The sequence below is a fragment of the Ahaetulla prasina genome, chromosome 8 (assembly GCF_028640845.1).
Source record: "Ahaetulla prasina isolate Xishuangbanna chromosome 8, ASM2864084v1, whole genome shotgun sequence".
NCBI lineage: Eukaryota > Metazoa > Chordata > Lepidosauria > Squamata > Colubridae > Ahaetulla > Ahaetulla prasina.
This window is the reverse complement of record NC_080546.1, coordinates 9,602,581-9,615,890: the sequence shown is the minus strand read 5'-3', so window position 1 is coordinate 9,615,890 and position 13,310 is coordinate 9,602,581. Positions and strand designations below refer to the sequence as shown.

The 13,310-nt window shown below is 41.4% G+C and overlaps 1 protein-coding gene across 15 annotated transcripts in view; it reads left to right on the top strand.

Moving 5' to 3' along the window:
* Positions 1-13,310, top strand: part of RUFY3 (RUN and FYVE domain containing 3) — a 94,191-nt gene that overhangs the window by 29,515 nt on the left and 51,366 nt on the right. For 12 of the 15 annotated variants that reach the window (XR_009156224.1, XR_009156225.1, XM_058192191.1 and 9 more), the window contains exon 2: positions 9,818-9,871. The exons of the other annotated variants lie outside the window; for them this stretch is intronic. Coding sequence is in view for 10 of the 12 variants with exons in the window: in XM_058192191.1 (XP_058048174.1) it covers positions 9,818-9,871 (54 nt within the window). In the remaining 2 variants the exon portion in view is untranslated. The remainder of the gene's footprint in view (positions 1-9,817; positions 9,872-13,310) is intronic. 15 annotated transcript variants of the gene reach the window in all.

Here is a 13,310-nt window from a genome sequence, read left to right as displayed (position 1 = left end):
TGGGGTCAGAATTGGCTTCACTTGGAACCATGAAGCTCTTAATAAATTACTGGATTTCTTTTGAAGCTTGGCTCGAGGCTCATGATTTAATTAGGGCATTACTAACTTAGCTGCCGTGATTCACTATGGCAAGACAGGTCGTAAAGCGGGGCAAAACTCACTTAAGAGCTAACTTCCTTAGCAATGGAAATTATGGGGTCAGTTTTACGTTTGTAGGTTGAGGACTAGCAATGTAGTGAAATATCTCTTTCTATCTCTGTAGCTATCCATTCTGATATTTCTCATTCCTAATTCTGACTTTTATCAGTTGCCATTTCATTAAAATTTCAGGAAAAAACTGGGTGGCTATTGATCAATGACCATTATTTTGACTAGTTTGGGAAACATGCACTTCTATCATTATAAGAGCGATGTAGCCAAGGTATAAATCTTCATAGCTAATCTTTATTTGCAAGGTATATGGACTAAAGCAGCATTTATTCTAAATTTCCATTTTTGTATTGTCTGGAAGCTGTTAAAAATTGTAATTAGTCTTGCCGTTAAGCAAACCCTTAGTTGAAACCAGTATTTATCAGAGCAGCTGAAATTATATTATTTGGCAGGCTAGATACTTACTTCTTCCAACTTTTGTGCAATTTCTTACTGGATTAGCACACTGAGCTAAGCCACAATGTCGTTTCCTTGGTTTCATTTTAGCAGATTACATGGATTTATTATTAAGGTTTGCAAACCATTGTTGTTTTTTTACCATAATGCATAATCTCAGAGAGACTTTAGAACAACTTTATTATCACTTTAAATGTACACTAATCGGCATAACATTAAAATGAAATTTCGTTGCGATTTATTGATGAATCCTGTTTTAGGCAAAACATATTGGATATAAATCTACTCAAGTAATATTTGACATTTTGCCTTTTTTACTATGAGGAGTGCTCTCAAGATCGGCTGCCTCTACGAAACCATTTTTTAGGAGATTGTGAAGGGAGACGCAAAATGTTTGCAGTATTGAATTCTATCCGTTTGAAGCAACATGATAATATCTTTCTGTTTTGTACGATATGGAGCCAAGCTGCCTATTTGTAAATCTTTTGGGTTTGGTGCACCAAAAATTTGGAAAAAGACACCCCTTGCAGGTCTCCAAGGAGTCCAAGCCTTGGCGAATGGCTTATTTATTTATTATTTATTTATTGTTCACATTTTTATACCGCCCTTCTCCGAAGACTCAGGGCGGTGTACAGCAAATAAAACACAAATACCAAAATTTTTTAAAATACAATATATAATTAAAAATCTAATTCCATAAGCTGAATATTTAAAATACATGGATAAAATTATGAAATAAAATAACCCCATTAAAAACTCCACTAAAAACCCTCGATTAAAATTTATCATTAGGCCAGCCCTGCTTGATGAAAAAAGAAAGTCTTAAGCTTGTGCTTGAAGGTCCGAAGATCAGGGAGTAAGCGTTAGCCTACTTGATTGCTCCCAGGATCTGCCACACACCATATCTAAGTAGTCCTCAACTTATAACTACAATGGAGGCCAAAATTTAGGTTGCTAATTAAAAAAAAAAAATCGTTGTGAGTTTTGCCCCATTTTGCGACTTTTCTTGCCATGTTTGTTAAGCGAATCGCTGCAGTTGTTAAATTAGTCACCCGGTTGTTAAGTGAATCTGGTTTCCCCGTTGAACTTGGTTTGTCAGAAGGTCCCAAAAGGTGGTCGCAGAACTCAGGGTGCGCTGCAACTGTCATAAACGTGAGTCGGTTGCAGCAGTCGTAAGTCTGAAAAATGGTCATCGGTCACCTTTTTTCAGTGCTGCTGTAACGCCGAACGGCCACTAAGTGAACTGTTGTAAGTTGAGGACTACCTGTACTTTCAGGTGGCTTTTTTTTTTCCCCTGATGACAGGCCCCTGAAAATCTATCCAAGGCTGCTTTGGGTCATATGAGGACTTCATTCTTGAAGCAACTTTGGAGAACGCTCTTCTGAAAAATGGCATGAAACACCCTGTTCTCACACAGTTTTTGGAGGGTCGGAGGATTAGAGGCTAAAACAGCGGTTCTCAACCTGTGGGTCGCGACCCCATTGGGGGTCGAATGACGATTTGCCAGGGGTCGCCTAAGACCGTCAGAAATATGGGAAGCATACTTGCGAGTCGAAGAATCGCGCTCCAGTGGTTGACTCTGCAAGCCAGCTGCAGGCTCTTCAAATCGCTAGCCGAATTCGGCTTCAGGCGCGATGAATTAAAAAAGAGAGAAATCTTTGCTCTGATGTCTCCCTCTCAAGCCAGCTGCAATCACTCCCAATCGCTAGCTTTAATCTGGCTTCAGGCACGATAAACTTAATAGGGGAGGAGTCTCCGCTTTAATGCCTCCCTCCTCAAGGCAATCGCAAGCAGTTCAGATCACTAGCCAATAAGGCTTCAGGCGCGATAAATTCAAAACGAAAATAATTTTACGGTTGGGGTCACCACATCGTGGGGAATTGTATTAAAGGTGTCACCACATCATGGGGAATTGTATTAAAGGGGTCACAGCACTATAAAGGTTGAGAACCACTGGGCTAAAACATACTATGAACGGTTGCAGGAACTGAGCATGGCTAGTCTAGTGAAGAGAAGGACCAGGAGAGACAGAACAGTCTTTCAATACTTGAGGGGCTGCCACAGAGAGGAAGGGGGTCAACTTGTTTTCCAAAGCTCCTGAAGGTCAGACAAGGAATAATGGATGGAAACTGAACAAAGGAGAGATTCAACCTGGAAATAAGGAGACATTTTCTGACAGTGAGAACAATCAACCAATGGAACAGAAGTTGCCTTCAGAAGTTGTGGAAGCTTCATCACTGGAGGCTTTCAAGAAGATACTGGACTGCCATTTGTGAGAAACGGTGTAGGGTTTCCTGCTTGGGTGGGGGGTTGGACTAGATGACCCACAAGGTCCCTTCCAACTCTATTAATCTGTATATCTGTCCACGCCAGAGCATGGCCCTCTCATGCAACTTTTGAAGGATCTGCGGGCCACGTGAGAGCGCCCATCCTTGGATAGCCTCTGAAGATCATTTGAGAACAGAGCATGCTTTCGAAAACAATTGTTGTCAGGTATTGGGGAACACTGGCGTGTCACCCAAAACATCCTGGTGTGTCATCTTTGACATGCATGTTGTAGTTTCGCCATCACTAGGCCAACTAGTTTTTTAAGCTGCCAAGGATCCCAAACGTCTATCAGTAATGGCTTTGAGTCTTGTCAAATTTGCTTCATCCAAGCAGACTCACTTCCAGTAGTGGCCAAAATTATGGAAACCTTTTGGGAAAAGTGTATTCTCTAAAACTAGCCAATAACACCACTTTTTTTTGGAGCAGTACCATAAAATTATATATCAATGGAAAGATAATTTAATCAGGAATGTAATGCAATAACTTTTATGAAGGGTTTGCTATTGGAATAGCAGTTATAAAGAAGAAAAGTGAAACGCATAGAAAAAACAAGGTATACAGAAATGATCACCATGTCAGTTAAGACTTAGTTGGGTAACCTTTAGCATGAATTACAGCCTTACAACATCTTCCCATGGAGTGAACCAAATCTTTTAATTCTGTAGCTGTTATAATGTGAAACCAAGATTGAACAATTGCTTCTATTTACTAGGTTTTATTGTTGGGTCGCTTCTGACTAACAAGTTTCTTTAGTCGGCTCCAGAGATTTTCAATTGAGTTAAGGTCTGGGCTATTCCCAGGCCATTCCAGCAGTGGAATAGGATTATCTTAAAACTCCCCCTAAAAAAAGTGGTGTTATTAGCCATCAAACTTAAAAATACACTTTTCCCAAAAATTTTCCACAATTTTGGCCAGTACTGTAATAACCATGCCTCAAACGTCATAAAACCAGGTGTTGCTTGCTTAACAACTACCTTGCTTCGCTCCAGAAATTCTGGTCCTATGGTCGTAAGTCGAGGACTACCTGTCTGTATTAGCGGATGACTAAACCTCATATTAAAAACATTAGATGCTTATTCAGCAGAGTTGAAAATGTACAGGCAGCACCGTTAAATTTTAGAAGCCAGATAAAAGTGATTGTGTAATGTTTTTAAATGGTCAGAGGGCAAAATAACACTTCCTGAGGAGAATGAAAACAGGAATTTGGGCCCAGCGCTGAACAAACGTCAGTTTCTGATATAATTGCAAATTCATGCGTGTGTACGGATAAGATCTAGATCCGTTCCAGTCCGGTTTCCGGCCTGGTTACAGCACGGAAACAGCCTTGGTCGCGTTGGTTGATGATCTCTGGAGGGCTCGGGACAGAGGTTGTTCCTCTGTCCTGGTCCTACTAGATCTCTCAGCGGCTTTTGATACCATCGACCATGGTATCCTGCTGCGCCGGCTCGGGGGACTTGGAGTGGGAGGCACCGTTCATCGGTGGTTCTCCTCCTACCTCTCCGACCGGTCGCAGACGGTGTTGACAGGAGGGCAGAGATCGGCCCCGAGGCGCCTCTTATGTGGGGTGCCGCAAGGGTCGGTTCTCTCGCCTCTTCTGTTCAACATCTACATGAAGCCGCTGGGTGAGATCATCCGTGGTTTTGGGGTGAGTTGTCATCTATACGCTGACGATACTCAGCTGTATATCTCCACCTCTAACCACCCCAACGAGGCTGTTGAAGTGATGTCCCAGTGCCTGGAGGCCGTACGGATCTGGATGGGGAGAAACAGACTCAGACTCAATCCCACCAAGACCGAGTGGCTGTGGATGCCGGCGGCCCAGTACAGTCAGCTAATTCCATCGCTGACTGTTGGGGGTGAGTCATTGGCCCCCACGGAAAGGGCTCGCAATCTGCACGGCTGTCTTTAGAAGAACATATGACGGCTGTCGCCAGGGGGGCTTTTTATCAGGTTCACCTGATACGCCAGTTGCGCCCCTTTCTGGATCGGGCTTCCTTATGCACAGTCACCCATGCCCTTGTTACATCCCGCCTGGACTACTGCAACGCTCTCTACATGGGGCTCCCCTTGAGGGGGACCTGGAGGCTTCAACTGGTCCAGAATGCAGCTGTGCGGGTGATAGAGGGAGCACCTCGCGGCTCCCGTGTGACACCTCCCCTGCGCAGTCTGCACTGGCTCCCAGTGATCTTCCGGGTCCAATTCAAGGTGCTTGTTATCACCTTTAAAGCACTCCATGGCTTAGGACCGGGGTATCTACAGGACCGCCTACTGCCACCAGTAGCCTCACACCGACCAGTGCGCTCTCACAGAGAGGGCCTCCTCCGGATACCGTCAGCCAAACAATGTTGGCTGGCGACCTCCAGAGGGAGGGCCTTCTCTGTGGGGGCTCCCGCCCTCTGGAATGAGCTGCCTCCAGGGCTTTGTCAACTCCCCGACCTCTGGACCTTCCGCCGCGAGCTGAAGACGCTGTTGTTTCGACGTGCGGGACTAGCTTGAACATAGTTTTAATTTCAGGTTTTAATTAGGGTTTTATATGGGGTTTTTAAATTTATTTAAATTTTTAGGCCGTTATTGAATCAGTTTTTTTATACAGTTTTTAATTTGTATTGTATGCATTGTGTTTTTACTAGCTGTGAACTGTCCTGAGTCCTTCGGGAGAAGGGCGGTATACAAATATAATAAATAATAATAATAATTATTATTATTATTAATTTTTTTTCTGAGGGAGGAAGCTGGGGTGGGTTTAAATGTTTAATCATTTTGCCTATACAGGTAATCCTCGACTTACAACCACAATGGAGCCCCAAATTTATGCTGTTAAGTATGAGACATTTGCCCGATTTTACAACCTTTCTTGCCACGGTTGTTAAGTGAATCATCCGCAGTTGGTAAGTTAGTCACACCGTTGTTAAGTGAATCTGGGTTCCGTGTTGACTTTGCTTGTCAGAAGGTCGCAAAAGGGGATCACGTGACCCCGGGACACAGCAACGGTCATAAGTGTGAACCAATTGTCAAGCATCTGAATTTTGATCACATGAACGAGCCGATGCTACAAAAGTCACAAGCGTGAAAAACTGTCGTAAGTCACATTTTTCAGTGCTGTTGTAACTTTGAACAGTCACTAAGTGAACTTTGTAAGTCGAGGGCTACCTGTATTAGGAGGAAATTCTTCCCACAAACTGTTTTGGCTACTTAATTGAGTTTGAATTAGGATCCCAGAAAGGAGAAAAAATATATTATCCCAGTAAGTTGAATGTATCAGTGCCTCCAGAAGTTGTGAATGCTCCAACACTGGAAGTTTTTAAGAAGATGTTGGACAACCATTTGTCTGAAGTGGTGTAGGGTTTCCTGCCTAAGCAGGGGGTTGGACTAGAAGACCTCCAAGGTCCCTTCCAACTCTTCTCTTCTCTTCTCTTCTCTTCTCTTTTCTTCTCTAAATGGTTCTTATTCACTAAGATGGTGAATTATGGGTAATTTATATATTCCTGTCTGTTTGGCCATTTTCATTTTGATTGAACCAATCTAGTATAATAGAATAGAATAGAATAGAATTTATTGGCCAAGTGTGATTAGACACACAAGGAATTTGTCTTGGTGCAGAAGCTCTCAGTGTACATAAAAGAAAAGATACAACATTTACAACACAATTGATGGTCAATATATCAATATAAATCATAAGGATTGCCAGCAACAAGTTATAGTCATACAGTCATAAGTGGAAAGAGATAAGGTAGTCATAGGTGGGTCGTATTCATTTCGTATTGCTGTACAGGTAGTTTTACGACAGCAGTTGTGACCAGAAAATTATACGTAGTCCTTGACTTACGACAATTCATTTAGTGACCGTTCGAAGATACAAAGACGTTGAAAAAAGTGACTTATGACCGTTTTTATTTATTATTTATTATTTATTTATTCAAATTTTTACACCGCCCTTTTCACACTTGTAACCATTGCCGCATCCGCATGGTCACGTGATCCAAATTCAGACGCTTGGCAACTGACTCATATTTATGACGGTTGCAGTGTGCCGAGGTCATGTGATTTCCCCCCCCTCCTCTTTTGTGAAATTCTGACAAGCAAGAATCAACGGGGAAGCCAGGTTCACTCGACAGCCGTGTTACTAACTGAACGACTGCAGTGATTCGCTTAAGAACAGCGGCAGGGAAAGTCGTAAAATGGGGGAAAAGAAATCGCAAGGAACGCCTCACGTCGCAACAGAAATTTTGGCCTCGGTTAGGGTTGTAAGTCGAGGACTGCCTGTATAGTTTTTAAATCAGGGATCTCCAACCTTGGCAACTTTAAGACTTGTGGACGTCAACTCCCAGAATTCCTGGGAGCTGGCTGAGGAATTCTGGGAGTTGAAGTCCACAAGTCTTAAAGTTGCCAAGGTTAGAGATCCCTGGTTGAAATGGTGCGGTCTTTCAGTGAGGCCACAAATAAATGCCCGGATTTTGCAGAATTTCCCCCCTCCCCCATGGTCATTAAATGAGACATCATGTGAGCATGATTGGGAACTTCCTCTCCTCTTGTCCCCATTGACTTTGCTTCTCGGGAGCCAGCTGCGAAGGTTTCGAATAGCGACGGTGTGATTCTGGGATATTGCAACCACCATAAATACATGCTGGTTGCAGGTGTGATAATCAGGTGATCATAGGGATGCTGCAACGGTTGTAAGTATGAGGACTGGTTGTAAGGTACAGGCAGTCCTCGACTTATAACAGTTCCTTTAGTGACCGTTCAAAGTTACAACGGCACTGAAAAATGTGATTTACGACCGTTTTTCACACTTACGACTTTTTGTAGCATCCCCTTGTTCATGTGATCCAAATTCAGATGCTTGACAACTGGTTCACACTTACGACCGTTGCAGCGTCTCAGGGTCATGTGATCCCCTTTTGCGACCTTCTGACAAGCAAAGCCAATGGGGAAGCCAGATTCACTTAACCGCCGCGTGACTAACTTATCAACTTCGGTGACTCCCTTAACAACGGTGGCATGAAAAGTTGTAAAATGGGGCGGAACTCACTTAACCCAGGACTCATTTAAGAACAGAATTTTCGGGCTCAATTGTGGTCGTAAGTCGAGGACTACCTGTTGGGTTTGTTTGTTTTTTAGTGCTGTCATAATTTGGAATGGTCATCAATTGGAATGGTCCTAAGTCGAGAACTACCAGCACAGGTTTTCCTCGACTTTCAACAGTGCATTTAACGGACTGTTCAAAGTCACAACAGCATTGACATAAGTGACTTATGACCGTTTTTCACACTTAACGACCACTGCAGCGTCTCCATGGTCATGTGATCAATATTTGGATGCTTGGCGACTGACTCATATTTATGACCGTTGCAGTGTCCCAGGGTCATGGGATCCCGTTTTGTGACCTTCTGACAAGCCAAGTCAATGGGGAAGCTAAATTCACTTAACAACCGTGTTACTAACTTAACAACTTCAGTGATTCACTCAACAACTGGGACAAGAAAGGTCATAATATTCACTTAATCAATTTTTTCCCCTTGCAACGGAAATTTTGGGCTAAATTGTGGTCATATGTCAAGGACTACCTATAATGAACATGGTGCTGTGTACATCTGTGGTATAACTTGTGCACCAATGGCTTTTTTTAGCAGAGGGATAATTATACCAGAAAATATTCTTTTTCTTTTATATTGAGGCCTCCAATAATTCTTTAAAAAGTAGTTTTGGAAACTGGTACAGGAGTGACCAAAATAGTGGAAACCTTTTGGGAAAAGTGTATTTTCTAAAACTAGCTAATAACACCACTTATTTTTTTTTTTTTTTGAAGTAGTACCATAAAATTATATATCAATGGAAAGATAATTTAATCAAGAATGTAATGCAATAACTTTTATGAAAGATTTGCTATTAGAATAGCAGTTATAAAGAAGAAAAGTGAAACAAGATATACAGAAATTATCACATCAGTTAATACTTTGTTGGGTAACCTTTAGTATGAATTACGGCCTTACAACAGTCTTCCCATGGAGTGAACCGAGTCTTTTAGTTCTGCAGCTGTTATAATGTGAAACCAAGATTGAATGATTGCTTCTATTAACTGGGTTTTATTACTGGGTCGCTTCTGACTAACAAGTTTCTTGAGTCAGCTCCATAGATTTTCAGTTGGGTTAAGGTTTGGGCTATTCCCAGGCCATTCCAGCAGTGGAATTAGATTATATTGAAACTTCAAAAAAAGTGGCATTATTAGCCATCAAACCTCAAAAATACACTTTTCCCAAAAGGTTTCCACAATTTTGGCCACTACTGTATATAAACATCTTAAAAAAATTGTATCCCATAAACAAGGCAGGTTACAAATTCACCTTAAATCTCCTTCTTAAAAATAATTTAAAACGTAATACACTTAATTACTCTTTTTTGACTCGGTTAAAAAAAAAAAATAGTTCTTTCTGATCACTTTAATGCTCTGTGTGACTGTGCAATATCGTAATTAAAAATACTTTTAGAATAGAATAGAATAGAATAGAATAGAATTCTTTATTGGCCAAGTGTGATTGGACACACAAGGAATTTGTCTTGGTGCATATGCTCTCAGTGTACATAAAAGAAAAGATACGTTCATCAAGGTACAACATTTACAACACAATTGATGATCAATATATCAATATAAATCATAAGGATTGCCAGCAACAAGTTATAGTCATACAGTCATAAGTGGAAAGAGTCTTTTTTAAGACTTTCAAACTTAGATAATTCCAGTGTGTTTCCTGTATAACGGCTTCCCTTCTCTGTTGTTCGTTTCCTTACCTTGATTTTTTTTCCCCTCTCAGTCTTTTCTTTGTATCATGGCTTCCATGACATATTTTTTTTTCCCTTTCTTTTCCCTTTTTTGCCGTTTGCAAAGACTCTTGGGAGGATTTGACAGATTTGGTGGAGCAATTGCGCGATGATACAGAAGGTGCGTGCCACACCAACATCTTCCTGCTATTCTTCACATTCCATTTGCCATGGCTTTTGTTGTCTTTTGAGCTGGGTCACACGCTGCTTTCCAGGGGTTGTCGCTGGAGGGTCCATGCACATCTGTGCCCATATTGTTCTGCGTTTTTCTCGGTTTAAAAACACGCATTTTCTCTTAATGTACTCCGTGTCCATTGCATTCTTAATATGCACCCATACCTCCATTTATTTGTTTTATTTCTGGGCTGCTGTCGGTCACCGTTGGAAGGAGCACATCCTTCATTACAATTAAATTTAACAATAAATAAATAGAAATAAAATCTGTTCTGTATGTTGACGCTACATACTGGTCTCCTCTAAAGGCTAATCTATGCAGGTAGTCCTCGACTTATGACCACAATTGTGGACCATAAATTTCCTTTGGTAAGTGTTGTGACCCAGGCCCAAGTAGGTAGTAAGAAACTCAGTCCGTGAAAAAGCAGACAAACTTTATTCGAACAGCTGAGAATTACTTCATTCCCAGCGTCGTTCAACTCAAAGTAAAACAAATGCCTCCCAACACAAATTCCTCACTTCTCTCGCAAACCTTGGTCCAATTAGGCAAACTGCCAAAGGCCCTTCCTGGCAAACGTCCAGAAGCCATAAAAACAAAGACATACATGAAGCAGAAGACACAGCTACAACGTTGTTTTCCAGCAAAGCTGAAACACTGGTGCTGGTCTGTTATTAAGCCTTATGGGAGGGACCAATCATCTCTTGGCCCTACTCCTGAGTTGTCCTCTCTGCTTGAGCTGCTTTTGCCTTCTGGCAGCTCTTCTCATGCGTGCATTAGGAACAGGCTCCTCCTGTTCCTTTGCCTCACTACTATCAGTCTCTGGAGGCTCTGGAGTCCGCACCTCACTTCCTGATGGCCCTGGCCTCACCTCAGCCTCATCGCTGTCCGACTCCCTTGCCAGCTCTGCAGGCTGCTGACGGACCACAACAGTAAGTGAGACAGTTGATCAGTGAGATTTGCTCTGTTTTACGACCTTACGAGGGTTGTTAAGACAATCCCTGCAGTTGTTAAGTTAGTAACGCCGTTGTTAAGTGAATCTGGTTTCCCGCCAGGTCGCAATAGGGGATCACATGATCCCGGGACAGTATTTAGCCCTCATAAATACAAGTCAGTTGCCAAAGCGTCTGAATTTTGATCATGGGGATGCTGCAACGGTCGTAAGTGTGAAAAATGGTCGTGCGTTATTTTTTTTCAGCACCATTGATGCTTCCAGTGGTCGCTAAAAACAAAGCTGTAAGTCGAGAATTACCTGCAAGTGTGAAAAACGGTCATAACTTATTTTTTTCAGTGCCGTTGTAACTTCAAACGGTCACAAAACGAATGGTTGTAAGTCGAGGTCTACCTGCATACAGAACTCCAGAAGCTGAAACTCTCTCTGTCTATAGAATAGAATAGAATAGAATTTTTATTGGCCAAGTGTGATTGGACACACAAGGAATTTGTCTTGGTGCATAGGCTCTCAGTGTACATAAAAGAAAAGATACCTTCATCAAGGTACAACATTTACAACACAATTGATGGTCAATATATCAATATAAATCATAAGGATTGCCAGCAACAAGTTATAGTCATACAGTCATATGTGGAAAGAGATTGGTGATGGGAACTATGAAACGATTAATAGTAGTGCAGATTCAGTAAATAGTTTGACAGTGTTGATGGAATTATTTGTTTAGCAGAGTGATGGCCTTCGGGAAAAAACTGTTCTTGTGTCTAGTTGTTCTGGTGTGCAGTGCTCTATAGCGTCGTTTTGAGGGTAGGAGTTGAAACAGTTTATGTCCAGGATGCGAGGGGTCTGTAAATATTTTCACGGCCCTCTTCTTGATTCGTGCAGTATACAGGTCCTCAATGGAAGGCAGGTTGGTAGCAATTATTTTTTAAGTAATTATCTTACTTCAGTAGAAATATACAGGTAGTTAGTTCATGAATTACAACCATCCATTTAGAGGCCGTTCGAAGTTACAGTGGCACAGGGGAAAAGTGACTTATGACCAGTTCTCGCACTTATGACTGTTGCAGAATCACAACAGTCGTATGATCAAAATCCAGGAGCGTGACATCTGCATGTACTTAGGATCACTTGGGAAGACAGATTCACTTAACAATCCCCAGTGATTTGTGTAACAATTGTGACCAAAAGGGTCATAAAATCGGGCATGCTTCACTTAACAACCACCTTGATTAAGAACGGAAATTCTGATGCCAGTTTTGCTCGTAAATTGAGGATTACCTGTAATTTGGGAAGCCAGATTCACTTAACAACCCCAATGATTTGCGTAACAATTATAACCAAAAGGGTCGTAAAATCGGGCATGCTTCACTTAACAACCACCTTGATTAAGAACGGAAATTCCGATGCCAGTTGTGCTCGTAAGTTGAGGACTTACCTGTAACCTGTTCTCCAAATAGAAAGTAGATTAGTCCCTTAATACCCAGAACCAAATCCTTAAAACAGTGGTAAATATATAAATAATGGATACAGCCATACACCTGTCAACAGATAATAAAAACAGCTTTCTAAATCTAATCATATCTGGACTGGAGCAAATAAATTTTTTAAGCCTTCCCAAAAAAAAAAAAAAAAAAATCCACCAAAGAAGAATCCTGGAATATTTTCTGAAAGGGAATGTCAACAGTACATTTATTTAAGGTCATTAATAGAATAGAATAGAATAGAATTTTATTGGCCAAGTGTGATTGGACACACAAGGAATTTAAATGGTATATGTTGTAAACCTTTGGCTGCCTTATTTACGTCCCTCATTCTTGACTGTTTCCTCTTTCGTTATATAAATGGTTTTAAAAACCTTTGACAAATGTTTGCTGCCAGACCCAGGCATTTGTTTGCTTAGTTTCTTCTGTTCATTTCTTGCAGCAGATGAAATGTTTGCTGCCACACCCATAAATAATAGATAAAAGAGTTGGAAGGGACCTTGGAGGTCTTCTAGTCCAGCCTCCTATCCGGTTTCAGATAAATGGCAGTCCAATCAGTTAAACATGGCTGCCTCCAACTCGTATCTCAAAAATTTTCGCCTTTGTCCTGCCCTTTTGGCGCATTACTTCAACTTATTTGGTGTATGCGCTGAATGCATATGGACAATTGTGAAAATCCAGGATTACTATATGGAGAACGGGCTGCAAGGGGCGGTGGGGGGGGAAACAGTGACATTTAAGAAATGTACAGGAAGTTATATTAGATGTTTAGAGAAATGATTGCTTTTATAAGTGAATGAGGAAAAAAATGAGTGTGTTATAGAATAGAATAGAATAGAATAGAATAGAATAGAATAGAATTTTTTTTATTGGCCAAGTGTGATTGGACACACAAGGAATTTGTCTTGGTGCATATGCTCTCAGTGTACATAAAAGAAAAGATACGTTCATC